We start from the raw sequence: 25,290 nt of genomic DNA, 5'->3' as shown, positions 1-25,290 counted from the left end.
GAATGTATCTGTGTTGTTTTTTAACTTGTCTATTTTATTTTTATTTCTTTTGTTTTCTTTTCTTTCCCCTCTCTGTAAGCCGCCTGGAGTCCTCCAGGATTGGGCGGCCTATAAATAAAATTAAACTTGAAACTTGAAATGGTCACATGACCACCTATGCCACGCCTACCCAGCTGGTCATTAGGACAGAGAACTGGTTGTTAAATGATTTGAATCCTACCACTAGTTTTAAAGGCATCTAATAACCTGAAGGAAGTGAGTTGGAAAATGAAGATAATCCATGCCACTTACTAAAAAGCAGTTTTTCTGGTGATATAACATCAAAATTCTTTCTGTCTTTTTAACAACATCCAATTAAAAAAACATTGCACATCAAGAGGCATTTGCAAAAGCACAACAAAGCAGGGCCTTGTTTACGTTAACAATGAACACAACTCTTACATCAAGATTTGTACACAAGATTGCCTTTCATGTTTCTTCCTGACTGCATCCTGCATTTTAGAGTGACTGCATATATAAAATCGTTATTTATCCCTTAGTTTGTCTTTTACAATGCATTGGCCTGTGGATATATCTATCATCCATCTATCTATCTATCTATCTATCTATCTGTCTGTCTGTCTGTCTGTCTGTCTGTCTGTCTGTCTATCCATCCATCCATCCATCCATCCATCCATCCATCCATCCATCCATCCATCCATCCATTTATCCATCTATCTCTATTTTTTTATTTTTATCCTGCCTTTATTATTTTATAAGAAACTCAAGTAGTCCATATTCCTAATACAGTATTCCTTCCTAACACTGAAAATCTTTTAATAATATTTGGGTTGATACCCATTGTTTCTAGATATTATATTTGCCACAGTCATTATACAGGTGGATTGGCTGTTTTCTAGAAAGTAACAAATAAATCTATCTATAGATAAGTAGCTTTTTTTTCCAAGAGAAAAATTTCCACTGCACAAGCACCACTACCCTGGCACAAAGTTCACCGTTTCTTTCAGTGAAGGAAGAAATACCCCAACTCCAAATTTTGATTGATCCTGAGGAATTATTTGAAGGGCCTAAATTCATATTTTTCTTTGAGCACTTTACAGATATACCGTGTTTCCCTGAAAATACGACATGTCCTGATAATAAGGTCATGCCACATTTTTTTGGTTGGCAAAAATATAAGCCTTCTCCCGCAAATAAGCCCCCTGGACAACCACCCACCTCCGGCCCGGCAGAATGCTGCTCACCAACCTATGGTATCCTGAAAGTGCCAAGACGTGGGAACCGGGGGGGGGAGGCAAAGATGATCGCGTTGCTTGGCACTAGGTTGATGAGCAGCGCGGTGCCCAGCTGAAGAGGGGGGTTGCTGGGCAGCTGCTCTCTTGCGAGCGGGCTCCCAAAGAGCCGGGCATAGCCTCATGGGCGAATGGCTGTGTTGCGCTGTCACAGCAGCGCAACACAACAGCCATGAAGCGACCAGGCTCATGAGCAGCCATATGGCAAATCCCCTTTCCAGTCGGGCACAACGCCATTCACTGACCTAGGGGTATCGCCAAGCCACGTGAGCACCTGTTCGCCACCAGCCAGCTGCGGTGGCTTGCTGCCTTCGAAATTCCAGTGAAAGGTGATCTGCATGGCTGGAAAGGGAGGTTGCGTGAGCAGCTGTTCTGCTCCCACTCGCGCGCCTCCTAGCCTCACGATGCCCAGGCCCAGCTCACCTGGCAGAGCCAGAGTACCTCTGCTGCCACCACCATCACCATCCCAGCATGGCTTTTTTGGTGGCTTCCAAATCGAGTCTTCCAGCAGTGGCTGCTCTGGGTGTATGCTCTATGGTTGTGGGCCAGCTGCCAGCAGAGTGTACAACCATAGAGCGTATGCCCAGAGTGGCCACTGCTGGAAGACTCGGTTTGGAAGCCGCCAAAAAAGCCATGCTGGGATGGTGGTGGCAGCGGCGGTGGAAGAGGAAGTGCCCTGGCTCTGCACGGAGAGTTGTGCCAGGGCATCATGAGGCTGGGAGGTGTGAGAGTGGAACAGCCATTCACCAACCCCCCTCTCCAGCTGTCCAGAGCACCATTCACTGGCATTTTGGAGGTGCCAAGCCGTGGAAGCCGGGCAGCGATAAACAGGTGCTCATGCAGCTTGGCAATACCCCTAGGTCAGTGAATGGCACTGTGCCCAGCTGGAAAGGGAATTTGCCGGGTGGCTGCTCGTGAGTGTGGTCGCTTCATGGCTATTGTGTTGTGCTGCTGTGACAGCACAACACAACCATTCACCCATGAGACTGTGCCCGATTCTTTGGGAGCCCGCTTCAAGAGGGCAGCTGCCCGGCAACCCCAAAACAATAAACCCTCCCCTCATAATAAGGCCCAAGCCATATTATGTGGGTAAAAAGAAAATAAGACCCTGTCTTATTTTGGGGGAAACACGGTAATAGCTAAAATATCTTTTCCAACATAAGAGAAGAGAAACAGTTTTATTGACAGAAAAATATAAACAAGCAAATTAAGCTGTGAAAATATGTATTTGATTTTTTAAAACCCTCACATTTGAAAAACAAATGTAGTTTTTCAGGCTCTCACTGACTTCTTTGCATACAATCAGTAATTGACATGGTCTATATTTCAAACTAATGCCTTTTTAAACTTCTTTTAAGCTATTGGGATTTCACACCCATTGCTGACTTCTAGGGGGAAGCACATCCAATATTTTAAACATGCTGAATGCTATATGGATGCAGTGAGGATAGTCTTATAGCAATAGCACTTAGACTTAGATACCATTTCACAGTAATTTAGAAACCTCTCTAAGTGGTTTACAGAGTCAGCATATTGTCCCCAACAATTTGGGTCTTCTTTTTACCCACCCCGGAAAGATGGAAGGTTAAGTCAACCTTGAGCTGGTGAGAATCGAACTACCAAACTGCAACCAGCAGTCAGCAGAAGTAGCCTGCAGTACTGCATTATAACCACTGCACCACCATGGCTCATATGTTCCTTATACAGTCCTTGCTCACCAACTGTCTTGTTTAGAGACCATTTGAAGCTATAAGTGTAAAAAAAAGCTTTGTGGCCAATCCTCACATTTATGACCATCACATCCTGAGAGTCCTCCTCTCTTCTTTTGATTAATTTAGCATTATTTTTATCATCTCACTCTATTTTTTATAACTTTTGTATACTGTTTTTATGTTTTAATACTTTGGTGTACGTGACCCCCTCGGGGGGGGGGGGGGAGATGGACAGTTCAAAAATGTGAAAAATAAACTTCTTAAACAAATTTCTATAGCTGCCCAACTCACACATAATTGACTCGCTCATCTTTCAAATTAAATCCAACCAAATTAGGCTTCATATTAGACTTGTTTATAAGATATGACAAGACAATTGAGCACCCAATTCTAAATTATGTAGAAATAAGCTACATATTTCTACTTTCTTGTTTATATCATTATGGGAAGCATCCATTTACATCCTTTAAAGAAAGCATAATATTGCTGATTTGCAAAGGGACTGTCTATCTCATAAATTCTACATTTACTTAGAGCCTTCAGGGATACTCTCTTATCAAAGGCCTTTGGAAGAGCCAATTATAGCATAGTTAGGGACTGATAACCTGATACTGTCCAGGTATAATTGAGCTTCAATCAAATTGTATCACTAGCATTAGCACTTAGACTTATATATGGCCCCCTAATGCTTTTCAGCACTTTCTGGGCAGTTTATAATGTCAACATATTGCTCCCAACGATCTGGATCCTCATTTTACTGAGCTCAGAAGAATGGAAGGCTGAGTCAACTTTGAGCCCATCAGGTTCAGACTCCAGGATGTAAGCAGAGTTTGCCTACAATATTGCATTCTAACCATTTCAACCCATATGGCCCATGGCAAGGGACTGTGGAAGTGATAATCAAAAACATGGTCTAGTTTCGGTCTACCATCGAATATACCACCAATAATCATATCCACACATTTGTTGAGATTCTCCAAGAATTCCGAAAAGTTACTTTTGTAGAAGAACCATGTTAGTCTATAGTAGTGAAAAAATCAGGAGACTGGTAGCATCTTTTTTGATTCATGAATTTTATTAGAAAAGTAACAACCAGTTATATATGCTCATAGATAAGGAGTTTTTAAACATTTGTTTAATGCAGATAAGAAAAGGAAAATTCATGTGAAAAAATATTTATATAAAAATAATTCCAACCTCATCCAAAAATTTTATGGTGACTCTATAAACAAGAATAAAAAATAAAATGGAAGCAATTGGTCAAAGACTACCACTATGCCTTCAGCTTTATTAACAATACTATTGACGTGGTCCTACAGGTTGTTTTTTTGGGGGGGGAGATTTTTACCATGAAGAAAAATAATTTTCAAACAAGAAATTCCCTGGTAATAAACAGGAATATAACACTGAGTTACAGAGGGCCTAAAAGTGAGATTGTGGACCATCTGTAGCACTAAGCTTACAAAGATTATGAAGTACAAAAATATGCAACAAGAAAAGTAAAATAGAATAAAATAGGTTAGTGAGTTTCCTTTGGTGAAAAAACCATATTATGGAGTACTATGCACCAGTAGTGGGCTGCTAACCGGTTTACTACCGGTTCGCTCGTGCACGCACGCTCGCACGCTCGTGCATGCATGCCATGCTTCTGTGCATGCGCAGACGCATCCAGCTGGGTGGGTGGACCTCCTGCCACTGCTCCCATTCCTGGTTCGGCCGAACTGGGCCGAACCAGCAGCAACCCACCTCTGCTATGTACCAATTAATTCTATCTGACATGTGCAGAACTTAGACAAAATAAAGCCACTGCAAAAATGTTAATACGCCTCTACATAGTTGGCCTTTGAATAAATTGATTAAAATCATACATCATAAATGATATTGGCTTATCTTGTAAGGATTCTATATTATAGAGAGGTTTTAAAATATAAGAATAAATAACAAAATGATGTTACATATTTGTGGTAACCACGTCTATATTTTCATGACATTCAGTCCTGGTGTCACAATGAGAGTCAACACTTGCATGACATTCAGTATGATGATTGGTCACAGTGTCACATTCAAACTCAACTTGGTTTTCATAGCAATGAGGGCCTTCTTCACAGCTGAAATATTAGAAAAAGCATATCTATTATTTCTGTATTATATTGGCACTCCTCCTATGTTCAAGAATACCATGCATATATCTCCCACCAATTTCTTCTCCCAATTTGAGAGATAGCTGCATTGATATTCATGGTAGTGTCCTGGTCATATGATCCCTCCCTTCCTTAAAAGAGCAGTGATTGGGTAGAAGTAAATGATGGACAGAATTGGTATTTGCCCTCTTGGGAATGGTTGACAAATGCCCCTAATCCATTATCTGGTAAAAGTCATACTTTCTTTTTAGCCATGGATACAACCACTTGTTGCTACTGATGTAATGATATGTGATGATATGATATGTAATGATACCTTGGGAGATGGGACAGAGACTGGACTCAGCCCATAGATAGAAGGAAGGCATGGGAAAGGATTCACAAGGGACCATCTCTAATTTTCTGGAGCATAAAAGGCAAGGAGAAACACTTTCAGTCTTGCAAGAGTCTGTTAATGCAATGTTGCAATGAGGATTAGTACTCCTGGTTGAACTTCTTATCTGGACTTCCTCAAAGGGCTGATACCTGTACCTGGTTAACCTAGTAGAATTGTTGCCTTGGAAAATGGTCAACTCTGTTCTAAATAACAAAATAACAGAATTGGAAGGGACCTTAGAGATCTTCTAGTCCAATCCCTTGCTCAAGTAGGAAACCCCTATCTATACCATTTTAGATAAAAGGTTGTCTGAATGATATTTTGATGTTCCCAAATGGTCCAAGAGGGTTAAAATATCCATAAATCAATTTCTTTTTCCTATAGATTTCAGAAGTGAAGTATTTCAGGGTTGCTGGTTATATCCCCTTGAACATATGTGCTAGTCATTCCCGACTCTAGCGGGCGGTGCTCATCTCTGTTTTGAAGTCGAAGAGCCAGTGCTGTCCGAAGACATCTCCATGGTCATGGGTCCTAAACGCCAATGACTAAATGCCAAAGGCACACGGAATGCTGTTACCTTCCCACCAAGGTGGTTCCTATTTTTCTACTTGGATTTTTACATGCTTTCGAACTGCTAGGTTGGCAGAAGCTGGGAAAGTAACAAGAACTCACTCCGTTACACAGTGCTAGGGAGTCAAACCACCAAATTGCCAACCTTTCTGATCAACAAGATCAGCATCTTAGGCACTGAGCCACTGCATCCCTATATGCTGGTTATACACACAGCTAAAAGAAACAATTAAGTAAAAAAAGTGAGACTTTTCATTTGTCAGTCATTATTAATCACATTGTCAGACCATGTTAGGATATACCGTATTTATCGGCGTATAACACGCACCGGCGTATAACACGCACCCCCCATTTTAACACAAAAATTTGAGTAAAAATTTTTTTCATTAAAAATAAATGACTTGGAAGCTCGGAACTTAATGTTGGATTAAAATTTATAACATTAGAACATGAATTATAACATTAACTCCTCTTAAAAGGCAAATATGAAATGAAAAAACACCTCTTTGAGCAAAAAAACTTAATCAGAATCACTGCTTTTTGGAAAACCAAAAACCTCTTCCTCATCTTCACTCTCTCCCTCTTTTTTCCCTTCCTTCCCCCTTCCTCTTGCCTATCAACTTCATCCTCTTTGTCTTTCTGCTCTTTCCCTCTCTTCCCCTTTTCTTCCTACCTCCTTCCTTCTCCCTCCCTTCTTCTTTTTCTTCCTTTCTTCTTCCATCTTCCTCCTTCTCCTTCCATTCTTTCTCCTTCCATCCATCTTTTCTCCTTCCATCTTCTCCCCCCCTCCCTTCTTCTTTTCCTCCCCCCTCCCTCCTTCCTTCCTCTCCTTCCCTTTCTCACACACAGGAAGGGGAGGGGGGCTATCTAGTCGCTTTCACAGCATAATTTCTTTATCTAACTTTTAAAAAACAGTGTGCAAATCAAACGAGATTTTCGTAACCTGCGAAGCACCAAGTTATATTATGTTGTTACAAATTCGCAGCTACTCCATTCTTTCTGATAGGGAACTACATTTCCCAAGATGCCTCAGGTCCTCAAAGCGCTGAACGCAGTTTTGCAATTGACTCCAGCGAGGCCTGGCAGCCGCCGGCTGGGGTGGTTGTCAGGGCGATGCGGAGCGGACGCGCCGTTTGTTACTGCTTCCAGCAATCAAGACGGAGAAGGGAAGCGACTGAAACGGACGCTGGCCTCGCTCTCCTGCTGCGGCTTCTGTTTCAGTAGGGAAGAAAACTTCCTTTCGCTTCCCGAATTTGACTGGGTCCCGGGGCTTCTGCCGGGCGGCAGAAGCCCGGGAAGCGAAAGGAAGTTTTCTTCCCTATTGAAACAGAAGCCGCAGCAGGAGAGCAGGGCTGCTGCCGGCCGTTTCACCTTGCGCAGCGAATTTGACTGGGTCCCGGGCTTCTGCCACCCGGAGTATCGGCGTATAACACGCAGGCAGGGTTTAAGCTTGCAATTTTAGTTTTAAAACTGCGTGTTATACGCCGATAAATACGGTATAGTTAACGGGCAGTAAAACAGAGAGAAAATAATAAATCAATCATTTTCATCATCACAACCTAATCAAAAAGGCACTTTGTTTTCAGAAGCAGGCTGACTACCTGGCATTCACTTTCTTTAGAATAAACCCTATTGAGCACAATGAGATTTACTTCTGTAGGTATTTCTGGAAAGGTGCTGTTAGTTATAATTTTTAATAGTTTAGGAAACAACCTGAAGCTTGCTGCGGATGCTGAATAGGTTCCTTCCATTCCATTAGAAGTGATGGATGCTTTAGTATTTCTATTCCTGAAGGTCACTCGTTTATCTTCTTCTTTGGAATCCCTGCAGAAGCAATTAGAAAGAGCATAACAAGACAAAAAGGATGGAAAAAGACTTGGGAGAAAAAATTCGGAACTTTGATCTTATACAGTATACGTTGACAGCAGCAAGATTAATGTATGGAGAAAAATGGAAGGACATTTTAATTCCCACCATGGATGAATGGCTACAGAAGCTGATGGACTTGGCAGAAATGGCTAAATTGACCATTTTGATTAAAGAAAAGAATATAAATTTATTATGTTGCCTCACAGAGATTTTGTGCTTGAAGTGGGAGGAAAATGAAACTTTGATTTTGAGTTCTACCAATTACATTGATATATGTTTATAGAAACGGATAGTTTATATTATATTATTATGAAAAAGCAAAAAGTTGTTGTTTGATGTTAGTGCTTTATTTTACTGCAACAGAGGGAGTCAGAAATAAACTTTTTTTTCTTTTCCCCAGCCCCTCCTAACTTCTCTTTCACCACCCCCGTATTCCTATTTACTTTTGTGGTTTGTATTTTATCCTGTAACCTAGTAAAACTGGTGGGGGGAATGAATTGGAGGAGCAATTCATATGTTTAGTTCTTTCAGCTGAAGGTTGTATTTCTTTATTTCTGAATGTAATAAGATGGAGCCCAAGAATGTCAAGCTTACATCATAAATAACATTAATAGTATAAATAATAACAATAACTATATAGATGATACAATGACATAATCAATAATAAAGATGCATCTCAGCTGATTAAGATTAAAAATCTGATGAGGACTTCTGATGAATTAGACATCCTTAAGGAGCAGGAATGGCATCACAGTTAAGATTAGTGACCAGAAAATGGATCCTGGCTGGTGAAATCTCTCCAGAAAGATTGGGGGACTGTGTACATCATTTTGGACAGCTGCTCCTTGCAAGTGGGCCACAGGAACTTAGGTTTCTGCAATCAGCTGGTGAATAGAGTGACTGGGAGTTGAGAGATTTCATTTGTGCCCACAATCATAATGTAGCCATTATGGACATAAAGTTCAGCTGAGCATCATTTCTTAATCACCTTCAGATTTACTTTTTTTTTTTACTGCTGGATCTCAGTTCAGCATGCCACCCCGCTGCCAAAGGAGCCTTTGAAAGAACTAATGCAATGGTGGTCTCTGAAGCCTCCTGGGACTAAAAACAGGGCATGGAGGGCAGACCACATTCACACCCATGGTCCCCCACACTTCTCCTCCCATGTATGCACATGTGACACACACACCCCTGTGAGCAGCAGAGACCTGAAAATCAGCTGGCCGGTGCGAGACAGGTGCACATGCACTGTGCAGCTGATCTGGGTGATGGGTGATGGCTCGCATGTCTGCATAGAGGGCTCCACATGCCACCTGTGGCACGCGCCCCAAAGTTTCGCCATCACGGTCCTAAACTTTCTCTTTGTCAGGCCTGCAAGTCATATTTTCTTGTGGACTTCAGGCCTGCCACCCTTTCTATTATTCTACTATGCATTTCTATTGTGGGAAAATGGGAGGGGGGATTGTACAGAGTTAGATGGTATGTAGCCATAACAAAATTATTTCTAGAAAGCCAAGGTCACCCTTTGTCTCTGCACCTCTGGCTCTGACTGGAACTGGATGGGTGGAAGTTGCCAGCATGGCAATGGAAGATTGGACCATGTGATGGACTTATAGGTGTGGGGGAAAGATTTTGAACTTTCAACTGGGTGGAAAAACCAGGAAATCTTCATATTTGGGTTTTCCCAGATGTGCCAACATGGGTCTCTTAATAAATTGGAAATTTGAGGAATCATTTGCCTCAGACTCCAATTTAATTTTGGATGCTATTTGGAACCCTGACATCTTTAGTTCCTCAATCTGGATTCAGGGACTTCCTGGCAGGGAAAGAAATGTGGACAGTATTTCCTAAAAGCAGATCCAAGAAAGCATTTATTTAATGAAGTATATAATATCATATACACATTGTTTCATGATTGTTTTAACTGTCTGAGTCAACAGAGAGAATTTTTCTGTTATACAAACTTTTCAGCATACCTAGGTAGCCTACCATTCTGTCTAATAAATATGAGGCACCCTGGGTTAAAATTTAAAAAGCCAGCATTTGCTAAGCAGTGTGCACTTCAGATTGTATTGTATTGTATTGTATTTAATGAATTTATAGGCTGCCCAATCCCGGAGAACTCCGGGCGGCTTACAGAAGTAAATTATAAAAATAAAGAATTAAAAAAAACATAGGAAACAGATTAAAAACTCATCATGCACCCAATTTGGTTGGGGCTGGACCTCAGTCATGAAGTCAACAGCCCCAGGCCTGCCGGAATAGCCAGGTTTTGATAGCCTTTCGGAAGGCCCTGAGAGTGGGTAGGGTCCGGATCTCAGGGGGTAGTTCATTCCATAGGGTCGGAGCGGCTACAGAGAAGGCCCTCCTCTGGGGAGCCGCCAGCTGACATTGCCTGGCTGACGGCACCTGAAGGAGGCCCACCCTGTACAATGTTATCGGCCGTTGGGAGGTATGCGGCAGTAGGCAGTCTCGCAGATATCCAGCTCCTAAGCCATGTAGGGCTTTAAAGGTAATGACCAGCACCTTGAATCGCGTTTGGAGACCAATAGGAAGCCAGTTCAGCTCGCAGAGGATAGATGTAACGTGGGTGTATCTTGGTACACCCAGTATCGCTCGCGCGGCTGCGTTCTGGACTAATTGTAGTCTCCGAACACTTTTCAGGGGCAGCCCCATGTAGATCTTCTGTGTTAATTCATTTGTTAATCTGCATATAGTTTTTGTACATGAAGTCATCATGTCTCCACAAGATTTGGTACGCAATTTGTATTTATCTAATTGCTAGGAGAAAGGGCTTAGTTGCATAACCCAATACCATGAGGACAACAGTCTAACTATACCATATTTGCAAAATTCCAAACAACTATTGTACATATATATTAAATCTAAGTCTTTACTAACATGTGATAACAAATCCATTTGGATTTTTTGTACTCAGATCTTACATCCATAGCTAAATCAGGTGTGGCACTGGGAGATCTCCCACTCTATTAGGAGGAAACAATGAGAAAGGAGAAAGGAATCCAGCCCAGGCCATAGAATCAGTTTACTCTTACTACTCTTAAATAATTGTGAAATTGTTTTTCTAATTTCAATCACATAGTATAAAATATTAAGAAATCTGCTTTTTTCCCCCATTTCCAGCAGACTAATATAAATGCAAGATTGAGGATGAACCGCTTTGAGTAAACTCTAAAGAAGATCTTCAATATTTTATTCATGCTATAAGCGATTCTCAATCATCAAGGCCATGGTTGTTCCACAAGTGGTTTTTCCAAAAAGCAACTGGACTTTCTTTGTTTTTTTCCCCTTTGAAAACATTTCATTTCTCATCCAACAAGAAGATGAAGAAGCTTCTTAGATGAGAAGCAAAACATTTTCAAAGGAAAAAGAAAACAAGTCCAGTTGCCTTTTGGAAAAAGCACCATTGGGACCTTGTTCCATTAATACCTTGACTTCAGTTGAATGGCCTCTACAGCCAATTTACTTTAAGAACATGAGGAGTCCAATCACAGATCTCACAGACTTACCTTATATAGCTGTGACGGCGAACCTATGGCACATGTGCCGGAAGTGGCACACACAACCATCTCCCCGGGCACACGAGCTGTCACCCGTTGCTCTTCTGATGTGTTGGTCAGCTGTCTTCACACATGTGGGAGTGCTGGAAACCGGAAGAGCAGCTGCCCAGTGCACATGCCTACTCTGGGAAGATGATCTTCCAGTTTCCAGCATGCACATATGCACTAGCCAGCTGGTCTTCTCGTGCACATGCACACCAGAAACTGGCTGGGTGGTGCGTATTTGCACACTGGAAACTGGAAGATCATCTTCCAGGTGCACATATGCGCACTGGGTAGCTGCTCTTCCGGTTTCCGGCACTTGTGCGCTTCCATTTTGGCACTCAGTGCCGAAAAGGTTCACCAACACTGATATATAGAATAAAACCAAGTGAAATGCCACATGTTTAACAAGGGAAAGAAAAATCAGCACTTACTTTTCATCCTGGCACCATAATTTGTTGATGATAAAGGAAATCATTGCCAAAAACAAAAACACTGAAACAGCAATTACACCTTGCAGCCATGGATCAAGTGTCCTGGTAACTGTGAAGAAAAGGAACTAATGCAAGATTATGGTAAATATGTATTTTGCGGAGGGTTTAGTGCTGTCTGAGCTTGGTTGTTTACAATACAATACAATAGCAGAGTTGGAAGGGACCTTGGAGGTCTTCTAATCCAACCCCCTGCCTAGGCAGGAAATCCTATACTATTTAGACAAATGGCTATCCAACATCTTCTTAAAGACTTCCAGTGTTGGGGCATTCACAACTTCTGGAGGCAAGCAGTTCATCTGTTCGCTTGCAGTTGTTTCATTACTTAACCAGGTAACATCATCAGTGCTAGTGAGTGTAGGGTTTGCTTCCTGTTTATATATAGTAGCTTGCCTGCCATTTTTCAAGTGCCCTTTGGGCAAATCCCTAGCTAAACCAATGAATAAATGGAAGTCAGGAAAGTAATATCTTCTCTTGTCTTACCTGCCCAAAACAACGTTTTTATTATAGATGGCATGTTGAAACCTATAGATTTCAACATAGATTTTGACAAATCTCTTTCTAAATGGTTTGTTTGTTTTGCAACATTGTGATTAATTGACCCAGCCCAGTTGTGTTTTGCTGCAAATCTTTCTCGGAAAAATACCTAATCTTTGCCACACCTTGAAAATAAATTAAATCTGACTTCCCCAATACTGCAATCTTTCAAAATAATTGTTCTTGTTGTTGTTAGTTGCGAAGTCATGTCTGACACACTGCAACCCACTGGACAACGTTTCTCCGGGCCTTCATGTCCTTTACCATCCTCTGGAGTCCATTTAAGCTCACGCCTACTGCTTTGGTGACTCCATCCAGCCACCTCATTCTCTTTCGTCCCATTCTTCTTTTGCCCTCAATCTTTCCCAGCATTAGGCTCTTCTCCAGTGAGTCCTTCCTTCTCATTAGTTGGCCAAAGTATTTGAGTTTCATCTTCAGGATCTGGTCTTCTAAAGAGCACTCAGGGATGATCTCAAAAATAATAGAGTTCCAAAAGTGATGATGATGATAATTAGGAAAACAGACCTGATTTGCCAAAAGTGACTCTAGTGCTCTCAGTCTTAATTTTTGTCTTCTCTAAAGCAAAAGTGTATGCATCATTTTTTGGGGAAAAAATTTGAAGTCCTGATGGCATCTGTAGCTTTTTCATTATTGCTCAGTATTGGTGCAATAAGGATATACATCCACTCCCTGCTCCTTTTGAATTTAAAAGCTTCTGTGCCTTGGTTTCCATTTTGTATAAAGCCCTAACTAAGACTTTTACAATCTAAACCAGGGATGTCCAATCCTGGCAACTTTAAAATTTGTGAACTTCAACTCCCAGAATTTCTCAGACAGCCATGGAATTATGGGAATTGAAGTTCATTAGTCTTAAAATCCCAAGGTTGAACACCCCTAAACATTTTCAGCTATAGATGTTCTTTTTATAGCTTTTGAATATATTTACTTGGTTAAACCCTCCAATTTTCTAAACTGTGGATACTGAGCAGTTCACACAGGCTCTCTTCAGAACTACGGTCAAATCTCTGAGGATCTAAAGCAGGATCAGCTTCCCCTGCACGCAATTTTAAGAAAACTGAGAGAATTGTTGGAAGATAAAGAAGAAAAGTGCAAACTAGTAATTCTTTTCTATTATCAGTAGTGTCGTTCTGAGTAATCCTCAGTAATCCTGAAACTTTGGAGGAACTCTAAAAGCAAATAAAAGCTCTACCTCAGTTAATACAGGAGCAGATTGTTCTGTCATAGTTAATGCTAGGCTTGAATAACCAATGGAAAAGAGTCCAAAGTTCTCTCTTTATTCTGCATCTTGCCTTTAGTTTTAAAAATAGAAATGTATTTTACTTTTTTTTTTTTACATTATTAAAAATAGGGGATTAGACTTTAGTTCCATTTGGTGAAATCCAATTCAGAAGAGGTAAGCACTAGACTTGAAAGCCCTGGAAAAGCCAGATACTAAAAAGCTCAGAATGTAATGTACCAACAGTAATTAGGCAGATAAATGGATTTTCAGATGAAATAGATTTTTCCCCTTCCTGGCTTTGAAAAGTCATGCTTGTGCACAACCATGAAAGGGAAAAGAGCTCAGTCTTAAAGGTAGTCTTCATTTGTAAAATTATAAACTTAAAACACATTGAAAAGTCATCTATTTTATTCCCCGTCAGTCATTCTGCATCCCATCTCAGACAATTCTAAGAGATTGTTCAATAACATGTAGGTAATGTAAAACAACCAAAGAACAAATAGAGAAAAGATGTACCAAATTAGAGGCATTTGGAGAACAAAAATGCTTGTTTTAATAAACTACACCTGAAAAGAAGCAAGTTCTGCCAACTCTTGTTAAGGCACTCTCATGTCTTCAAGTGTGGCACAAGAATGAAACTTTTCCCGCCATAATGATCCAATAGTAAAGTTTCATCTACCTGATTGATTGATTGATTGATTGATGTTGAGTCTCTAGAAAGAGTGCCGAGAAGAACAACAAAGATGATTAGGGGACTGGAGGCTAAAGCATATGAAGAACGGTTGCAGGAACTGGGTATGTCTAGTCTTAGGAAAAGAAGGGGTGACATGATAGAAGTGTTCTGATATCTCAGGGGCTGCCACAAAGAAGAGGCAGTCAAGCTATTCTTCAAAGCACTTGAGGATAGGACAAGAAGCAATGTGTGGAAACTAATCAAGGAGGGAAACAATCTAGAACAAAGGATTAATTTCCTGACAGTGAGAACAATTAATCAGTGCAACAACTTGCCTCCAGAAGTTATGAATGCTCCAACACTACAAGTTTTAAGAAGAAATCGAACAATCATTTGTCTGAAATGGTATAGGGTTTCCTGCCTGAACAGGAGGTTGGACTAGAAGACCTCCAAGTATTCTATTCTGTTCTGTTCTGTTCTATTCTATCCTATCCTATCCTATCCTATCCTATCCTATCCTATCCTATCCTATCCTATCCTGCAGTTGTTTATAGCCCTGAACTTTTACCTTAATAATAAATTACAACTCTGAAATATATTGTTGGATGTTGCAATGAACCAAGGTCCATTGCTAAAAAAAATGGCATTTGGTGGCCAAATCTGACATCATGATGAATGTTTTAGACACCATAAAATGTGTTAATTCTTTTACAAGAAACAGCTACTGGAACCCTGTCCTCCCACAAAAGTCCTACCAATACCTCTTTCCTTTAACAACAGTTCATTAGTGTTATCATTTCTAGGGTACAAATATATTGGACAATGAAGGTAAATGGTACCAAAACATCTTAAACTTATCCCTGCCCTCCAGAAAGCATCTAGGAATCTTCATTGTCTATATCTGTTTCCTGCCATTTCATGGTCATCCAAATTTTTTTGACCAAAATATGGTAACTCTAAGATAGTCAATAAGGAAATATTGCTTTCTCCATATTATGTGGATTAATTAATATTCAGGACAGTGTTTTCAATCTTATTGAGTTGGCTGGGGAATTTTGCAAGTTGAAATCCACACATCTTAACATTTCTGATGTTGAGAACACATGGATTTAGGGTAACATGACTGCCAATTTACTTCCAGGTACAATTCAAGGTGCTGGTTGTCACCTTTAAAACCCTTCATGGCTTGGGACCAGGTTATATGAGGGACTGTTTCTTGCCGGTCACATCTACCCAACCCATCAGAACGGGGAAGCGGGGAATGCTGCAAGTCCCATTCCCTAGGGAGATACACCTGGTGGGACCCAGAAAAGGGGCCTTCTCCATGGTGGCTCCCTCTCTCTGCAACATCATTCCACCAGAGATTAGAATGGCCCCCACTCTAACACTCTTCTGGAAGGTGCTAAAGACCTGATTCTGCCAGCGGGCCTGGAGAACCCAGAGCAGGATGGAGCCCTTTAAATGGCTCGTGTGATCTGCTATCACGCCACGGGGAGTGGAGGCAGGGTGTGTGTGATTTTATCATATTATATTATATGAATTAATTTTATAATCTTTATTAGTTTTATTGTTTTTATATACTGTAAGCAGCTTGAGTCTCCATGGGCAAATAGACGGCAATATAAATTCAGTAAATAATAACAATAACAATAACAATATGAACATATAAAAATACCAAAACACAGATAGTAAAAAAGAAAAGAGAAACTCATATACAATAAGACTCCAAATATAGGATTATCTAATTGTTAAAAGTGTTGTCCTATATTCACTAATTCAGGAATTTCACTGAACCTACTAGGTTTTACTTCCAAGTAAACATGAACAGGATTGCAAAACCATTCTGAAACATTCCCATGGGGTCACAAAGCCAATCTACTTAGTTTTTTCCACAATGCTGAGTTACTTTTTTACATGTGCAATTCTACTGTTTTAAATGTGTAACACTTTAACTCATGGTTAAGAGTTACACATTATCATATAAGTTCAAAAAGGAACCCATCAATAATGAAGGCTAAGAAAATATTCTAGGCAATCTGTTAATGATAAACTTAAGAAATGGAATTGTGGAATCTGAACCCCTAGAATGTTATACAAATCATATTTATATGAAATTGCATCAATGTATGGTATCATTTGATGCAACCATACTTCTAAATTAAAGTGCAAAGACAAGATAGATAATACAAGAGAAATGAAGCATTCCAATAAGGTAAAATTAAATAAGTTGCAGAAAAATTCTTTTTCGATTTACAAAAGTAGGACTCATATATACATATCAATCCATCATACTGTATCTTTTGGGGCAAGCCATGATATGCACATAGCATAAACAAGCTAAGCAATGATCAATAAACAAAATTAAAAGCATGATCACAGCTGATACCACTTTGCAGCTGTCATCTCGTTTTCCAGTATGTCTCACTGAATTTATTGTTTCTTATGAATTAATATGCCCAGGACACACTACAATATGATGAATTTGGCTGTAATGTTGCACCTAGTTTCCTGAGATGAAACCCTAATAAATCTAAATGAAACTATTTAGACTTCATTTGCATATACAATTACCAGATCCAAGTCCTAATGACACTCATTAGAAAATAAGTCCTATTAATTTTATTTTTGAGTAAATATGCATAAGTTTATTTTTTATGAATCACATTGATTTCTTTTTTCTCCAATGTTTAACATTGGATTTTTCACTTTCAGGTTCTAGTACAAACTTCCATTAATTATCAGCTATTTTGTGTGTGTGTGTGTTAATGAAGATATTTTGTGTTTAAATCAATGAGAACCCAGCAGTATAAATATATTTTAAAAAATCATTGAAATGAGAATATATATGACCTTGTTTATTTACTGAGCTAAGGTGTAATGTGATATTGATATATAGTTTGTAACTCTGGTTTCTGACTTAGTATGTAATGGGAATTCAGATATAGTCTTACATTCACTTTTATGAATGTGAATAACTAATGTTAACTTTAGAAACTTTTCAAAAAGAGAAGTATCAAAATGTCTATTTTAGGCCCCATAAGCTGCCTGTTATAGGCATTTGATGAACAAGAGGTTGATGGAATGCACCCATTCATGTATAATATGCAGGATTTTATAGAAGACATATCAAACTTTACATTAGTAGTCAAATGCCAAAGAAGATAGGACTTCAGTCCACTAAGTGAAACTTTTACTCCACCATTAAAGATATAGGAATTCTTCTTGATTTGCATCTGGCATTATACATTTAAAGTATAAAAAAAATAAAGATCACCTTTTAATCAAGAAGAACAGCAGGTGACTACCGTACATGGATAAAAACCTACAGGTTTCTTGGCAACAGAGCAAAAATGGTTTTGATATTACTTTCTTCTATTGTGTTTTGTAAGTTCCCAGTCTACTCTACAGAGCAAGGAACATAAAAATGTCATTGGAAGGTCTGATTTTTCAAGTATCATTAAAAAGACTTAGAGAAATACTTGGATAGGAAATAGACAGATTGGGGTTTATCTGATAAATTATTATTTGGAATACTTCCTAGATAACTTTAAAGAAAGACTCTTGTTTGATTAAGCAAACTTGAAATCTAATTCATTTGTGTGAACTTTGAACTGGCTTAATAAGTATCTTGCTCACCAAAGAACTATGAATTCCTAGACCACAGTCTATAATACCTACACAAATGGCTTCTGGCAAGGGATTGGCTACACTTTACAAGAATAGGGGAAGAACGTTTTTGAAAATCAAGTGACTCAGCTTATCCAGAGTGCTTTAAACTAAAACTGGAGGGGGAGGGGAACTAAATTTTAAGATCTAATCCAGAGCATAAACCTCATGGCAATCAGCCAAGTGATAAAAAAGAAGGGGGGAACTGAAATACAAAATAGGAGACATAGGAAGCAAACACAGGACTCAGATGCCTATCCTACCGGTTTAGCAACCGATTCACTGCGCACGCATGCGCAGTTCACAGGAAAACAGCTGAGCCACAGCAATCCTCTCTGCCATGTCTATCAGCTGGGCTAAAAAACAAGGAAATATATGTAGGTATAGCTCAGGGGCAAGCGGATCAGCAAACTGCTGTGGATATAGTATACTTGGACTTCACTAAGGCATTTAACAAAGTAGTCCACAGCCTACTTCTTTATAAGATAGAAAAAATGTGAAATAGACGACATCAACACCAGATGGATTCATAACTGACTGATCAACTGCACTCAGCATGTAGTTCTTCAGTGGAACTACATCTACATAGAGGGAAGCATGGAGTGTATCCAAGGTTCTGTCTTAGGTCCAGAACTCTTCAACACCTTCAATTATTATTTAGATGACGGAATAGAAGGGAAAATTATCAAATTTGCAGACAACACCAAGCTGGGGAGAATAGCCAACACGTTAAAAAAAAGATCCTTACAGACTTGAAAACTGGACCCTATTCAACGAAGTCCAATTCAGTGGTGAGAAAAGTAAGGTTTTATACTTAGAGTAGAAAAACCAAATCCACAGGTGTAGAATATGTGGTATGTGGCTCAACATGTGAGACAATTCTAGGAGTCCTAAAGGACATCCACTTGAGTATGCAGCAATGTGCTGCAGCTGCCAAAAAAGCCAATGCAGTCCTAGGCTGCATCAACAGAAGAATAGTATCAAGATCAAGTGAAGTATTAGTACTGCTAATATTGTCTTGGTAAGACTACACTTGTGTCCAGTTCTGGTCACCATGAGACAAAAAAGATTTTGAGACAGCAAAATATGTTTTCCTTCCTTCCTCTCTCCCTCCTTCCCTTCTTTTTTCTTCCCTCCTTCCTTCTTTCCTTCCTTCTTCCCCCTCTGTTCCCTTTTCCTTTTTTTCATTTTTCTGCTACACATCATATTGAAAAGAAGAAATCCCCTGTGCTATTTTTTCAATAAGTGGAACTAACAGGGCAACATTAGTGGGAAGAAGAAGAATAGCCACTTTCCACCTGGTATATTCTCAGTCCTGGCTGCAAAGTTTTCTACTACTGAGCCTTATCTTGTTCTATCCGGATAGAGATTGTTGAAGAGTTATGAAACTACAATCTGGGAAATCTTGTCATTTTTATTGTGATAAGTGCAGTATTTCCATGTAATTTCCATGTAAATTTTACAGATAAATTACATCACCTAACAAGATGAGAAACCAGTGTCTGAACTCATCGTTCTTCAAACAATTCCTTTTTGTTACAGGATTTCTTTCTCCAGAAGCATCAGTATCATTTGGAAATCCTGTCATTATTGCATGCAAATCAATCATGTTTCAGATAGTCATCACACAGGATTGCTCTGGACTTTCCCAGTTTATGACATGTGCAGCTTATGCCCGCTCTTCATTTACATATGTGAGTTTACTGTGCCAGCCTTCTTTGGCTCACAATTAACTCAGGGCCAGGAAATAGGGTTTTTTTTTAGCTTCAACAAGTAATCTCACATGTGCTCAACTGATTCCCAGAAGCATATATTTATATCTTCCATCTATTGTAAGTTTATTTCATTTTATATTATGAAAACCTTTATTCTTCCAAATTGCAGGACAGATGCATTACATTTTACATTTACATTTTTACATTTTATTAGGGTTTATAGGCCGCCTTTTTCCCTGAGGGGACTCAGGGCGGCTTACAATCACCAGGGAGGGGGTGCAAATCAAAATAAACAATATACAAACAAATAAAGTAATAAAAACACAACTTGCATTCAACATTCAACACTCGGGTGGGGCAAATTAGAGACTTATCCCCAGGCCTGTTGGGAGAGCCAGGTCTTGAGGGCTGCGCGGAAGGCCTGGACGGTGGTGAGGGTGCGTATCTCGACGGGGAGATCGTTCCACAGGGTCGGAGCTGCAACAGAAAAGGCTCTCCTCCGTGTAGTCGCCAGTCGACATTGACTGGCGGATGGGATTCGGAGGAGGCCCAGTCTGTGCAATCTTATCGGTCGGAGGGAGGTAATCGGCAGAAGGCGGTCTCTCAAGTACTCAGATCCACTACCATGAAGGGCTTTAAAGGTGGTCAACAGCACCCTGAAGCGCACCCGGAGATCAACAGGTAGCCAGTGCAGCTCGCGGAGGATGGGTGTTATGTGGGCGAACCGCGGTGCGCCCACTATCACTCGCGCAGCAGCATTCTGAACTAACTGCAGTCTCCGGATGCACTTCAAGGGCAGCCCCATGTAGAGCACATTGCAGTATTCCAGCCTAGAGATCACAAGGGCTCGAGTGACTGTTGTGAGAGCCTCCCGATTCAGGTAGGGTCGTAACTGACGGACCAGGCGAACCTGGGCAAATGCCCCCCTGGTCACAGCCGACAGATGATGATCGAGAGTCAGCTGTGGATCCAGGAGGACTCCTAAGTTACGAACCCTATCTGAGGGGTATAAAATTTGACCCCCCAGCCTGATAGATGGAACATTAGCCAAATTGTTGGGAGGGAAACACAACAGCCACTCGGTCTTGTCCGGGTTGAGTACCAGTTTGTTAGCGCTCATCCAGTTCTTAACGGCCTCCAGACCCTGGTTCATCACGTCCACCGCTTCATTGAGTTGGCACGGGGCGGACAGATACAATTGCGTATCGTCCGCATATTGATGGTATTTTATCCCGTGCCTCCGAATGATCTCGCCCAGCGGTTTCATGTATATGTTAAATAGTAGGGGGGATAAGACCGAACCCTGCGGCACCCCGTATTTTAGGGGCCTCAGGGATGATCTCTGCCCCCCCACCAACACCGACTGCGACCTGTCCGAGAGGTAGGAGGAGAACCACTGCAAAACAGTGCCTCCCACCCCCACCTCCCGCAGTCGTCGCAGAAGGATACCATGGTCGATGGTATCGAAAGCCGCCGAGAGGTCAAGGAGAACCAGGATGGATGCATGGCCTCCATCTCTGGCCCTCCAGAGATCATCGGTCAATGCGACCAAAGCGGTTTCTGTGCTGTAACCGGGTCTGAAGCCGGACTGGAAGGGGTCAAGGTAGCTAGCTTCATCCAAGGCCCGTTGAAGCTGGAAGGCCACCACCTTCTCAACAACCTTCCCAACAAAGGGAAGGTTGGAGACAGGACGGTAGTTATTTAAAATGGCTGGACCCAAGGATGGTTTCTTCAGGAGGGGTCTTACCACCGCCGTTTTAAGTGCGGCGGGGAAGTGCCCCTCCCAAAGGGAGGCGGTTACGACCGCCTGGATCCAGCCACGTGTCACCTCACTGCTGTTGGCAACCAGCCAGGAGGGACACGGGTCCAGAATACAGGTGGAGGCACTCACAGCTCGAATGGCCTTGTCCACATCCCCAGAGGCAACATCCTGAAACTCAACCCAGAGATGGTTTGCCAAGTGATCCTCTTGTGTCCCGGCTGGATCTGCAGCGGTGGAGTCCAAGTCCGACCGAAACCGAGCAACTTTGCCCGCTAAGAATTGGGCATAATCCTCAGCTCTACCCTGCAAGGGTTCCCCCGTATCCCTCCTATTTAGGAGGGAACGGGTTATCCTAAACAGGGCAGCTGGGCGGGACTCAGCGGACGCAACCAAGGTGGCAATATGAGATCTTTTTGCTGCCCTAAGTGCCCTGATGTAATCCTTGGTGCAAGTTGTTAATAGTGCTCGGTTCGACTCGGACTTATCGGACCTCCACAAGTGCTCTAGGCGTCTCCTCCGGCGCTTCTTCTCCCGGAGCTCCTCGGTGAACCAAGGAGGTCTCCGGGATCCGCTGACCTGGAGGGGCCGTAGTGGCGCAATCCGGTCAAGAGACTCCGATGCTGCCGAGTACCAGGCAGCAGCCAGGGTCTCCGCCGAACTGTGGGCGAGAGTATCAGGAATAACCCCAAGCTCCGTCTGGAACCTCAAGGGGTCCATCAGTCGCCTGGGGCGGAACCACCTGGTCGGTTCCTCCTCCCTATGGTGGGGGTTTGGCCTCCGGAAGTCAAGCCTCAGTAGGCAGTGGTCTGACCACGACAGGGGTATGGTCTCATTTCCCCTCAGACCAAGATCACACATCCACTGCTCCGAGAGAAATACGAGGTCGAGCATGTGACCCGCTGAGTGGGTTTGGCCCTGAATTACCTGGGTCAAGCCCATGGCTGTCATGGAAGCCATGAACTCCTGCGCTCCATCAGAGTGTTCCCTGAGCGATGGCAAATTGAAATCCCCCAGAACCATAAGCCTGGGGAACTCAATTGCCAGCTCGGCTACTGACTCGAGGAGCGAGGGGAGGGCTGCTGCAACGCAGTTGGGAGGCAGGTACGTTAGCAGCAGACCCACTTGACCCTTGAGGTCCAACTTCACCAGCAGAGTCTCACACCCGACAAGCTCCGGAGCAGGGACCCTACGAGGTACTAGAGACTCCCGGATAACAATAGCCACACCGCCACCCCTTCCCTGGGCTCTCAGCTGATGAAGCACCTGAAATCCTTCTGGGCACATCTCTACAAGGGGGACTCCTCCTTCTGTGCCCAGCCAGGTTTCAGTAATACATGCCAGGTCTGCCCTCTCGTCAGCAATTAAGTCCCGGATGAGAGGAGCCTTGTGAACAACAGACCTGGCATTTAGCAACAGCAGCCTGAGACCAGGGTCCTGATTACTGACGCCATCTGGCCTTGGAGTGGGACTCATAGGGCCGGAAGGGGGGATCTCTGTAATATAGCGAACCCTCCTTCCCCGGTAATGGCCAGCCCTAAAGTCCCCGCCGTATCTGCCTCTCCCTGTAGTGACCGTTATGCTCCGACCCACTCCCGTATCCCTGGTCCCCCCCAGCCACCCCGGTGACCGCCGCGTTCCCCAGCAGGTCCTCCGAGGCACTCATACTCATTCACTCACCCAAGCAATCTCCACGCGGTAATTAAAACACAAAATACAGCAGATAAGTCAATAAAAGTGGAACCATTCGCTCAATCACATGCGTATCCCATGCATATCCCATACAAAGGAAGAAAGAAAAGAAAAAAGAAAAAGAGAGGGAAAGAAAAAAAGGAAGTTGCGCAGTTACTTAAAAGGTGCAAATTCTGGGAGAGTCCAAAAGAAAGTCCAGAGTGGTTGAGGAAGAGGGAGGGCCTTCTTGCGAACTGTAAGTGCCCTCCACTCGTCCAATAGTGGTGCTATCTGCGGCAGCAGGTCCGAGGCGGCATCAGGCAGCGATGGGCATAGTAGATGGAAGTGCAGGTGGAAGTGCAGATAAGAAGGCAGATGAAAATACAATCCAAAATGTCCAAAAGCCACTCTCAGGAAGGAGTCAAGTCTCACGCAGTAAAAGGCCCTACAATGGCGGGGGCCCAGTGGGAGAGAGAATGCACTGACAGGAGAGGCCAGGCCGAGGGGAGAGGAAGGGGGGTGCAATAATAGCAGATGGTAACGACCTCCCATTCTCTCCCAGTGCTGTCCCAGGCTGACCGCCTTCTCCCTGGGACAAAAATGATGGATAGTCCAGTGCAATTCTAAGAACTCCTCACACTCCTCAAGGTCGAGAAGGCGCAGCTGAAAATGCCGAAAAAGCTGAGAAATGCCACCCAAAGGCATCATACGAGGGCCGCCCAAACGGCGACCCAGCTGTTTGCTTCTTCGGGCCCCCTGGAGTTCGTTCTCCTACAGGAGCCTCTTCCCTCACCAGCCTGAGAGAACTGCAGTGGGAGCCTGGCTGCTTTGGTGTTGGAATCCAGCTACCCAAGCCGCCGAAAAAGGGAGACTCGCGTTTTCTAAACGGCCACAGCGACCAGAGAAGCCGACGTGGAAGAGAGAATCCTAAACTCTGCCTACCCAGAAGTTATGGCTGCTAAATATTGAATGTCTACTGAAATTATTTCAAAATTTGTATCTTTACGTACGCGTTAGCATCTGTCAATATTATGCAACCACGTATTTTTTAGGATCTGTTTCCTCTTTTGTTTTTTCAAAACATGAAAAGCAATTCTAGTAATCTTGGATTTAAAAGCCAGGTAAAACATATCCACAATGAAAAAAAAATAAAGCAGGCATTATAATGTGCTGTAATTTGTTTACTCAAATAACTTAATTTGAGTTATTTGTTTAGCTTAAATGATCTTTTCAAGCAGTATAGGAATTCCTGGTAATATTAACCCCACAAAGTGCTAATTTTTACAGCTAAAAATAGAAAAGCAACAAACAAACCAAGAGGGAACTGAGGTGAAGAGAAGAAACTGTGTGAAGAAAACAAACAATTAAAAGAAACCTATAGAAGGAAACATCAAACTGCCACACGCAACCTACCCAACTCAAAACAAAAATCTAAAATAGAATATATTACCTCCTTGACAGTTCACAGGATCACAAGCAGCAAAAAGGCAAAGGGTAACAAACAGAAAAGTTTTCATGCTGGAGGCATACAGACGTCACTTGCCAGCTCAATAACTTATATTTGTTGGTGGTGGCAGAAGTAAAGTTGCTCCTGCCCAGGAAAAGGCAAGAAGGCAATCTGAGGAATCACAGGATTGAAGGTGTTTCTATGCAGGCCACGCCTAGATTAGCCTGTTGGAGGTTGTCCCTCACAAACATTCCTGAACACTTTAGCTACCTAAGAACAGAACAGAGTGATGTTTACCACTTCTCATTTCTTCTGCACAACTGAAAGATCTCTGTGTTGAGTTTTTGGCAGCTTCTTCATGGCTTGGAGAGAGTCCAGTGGGAAAAAGGCGGATGTTAAGTATTTTGCAAAGAAGGGCTGAGAAACCAAAACTGCATGCTGTTGCAATGGCTTTGCTATATAGGACAGCTCAAAGAACCAATGGAAATAAATCTTTAAAGAGGAATAAGAATTATTTTCCACAAACAAGAACTTCAGCAACTGCCCAAGATATTTTTTGATTTATCAC

At 42.1% G+C, this 25,290-nt stretch overlaps 1 protein-coding gene across 1 annotated transcript; it reads right to left on the bottom strand.

Moving 5' to 3' along the window:
* Positions 1 to 4,088: 4,088 nt before the first annotated feature.
* On the bottom strand, positions 4,089 to 24,896 carry PDZK1IP1 (PDZK1 interacting protein 1). Its single transcript, XM_032217388.1, has 4 exons — positions 24,726 to 24,896; positions 11,958 to 12,066; positions 7,805 to 7,915; positions 4,089 to 5,112 (listed from the first exon to the last, which is right to left on the bottom strand). The coding sequence occupies exons 1-4, from the start codon at positions 24,790 to 24,792 to the stop codon at positions 4,956 to 4,958; spliced, it is 444 nt and encodes a 147-aa protein (XP_032073279.1). The 5' UTR covers positions 24,793 to 24,896; the 3' UTR covers positions 4,089 to 4,955.
* Between the last annotated feature and the right edge of the window lie 394 nt (positions 24,897 to 25,290).

Source organism: Thamnophis elegans, chromosome 5, assembly GCF_009769535.1.
Source record: "Thamnophis elegans isolate rThaEle1 chromosome 5, rThaEle1.pri, whole genome shotgun sequence".
Classification (NCBI taxonomy): domain Eukaryota; kingdom Metazoa; phylum Chordata; class Lepidosauria; order Squamata; family Colubridae; genus Thamnophis; species Thamnophis elegans.
The sequence above is the reverse complement of the archived record's forward strand: the minus strand, read 5'-3'. Positions and strand labels throughout refer to the sequence as shown.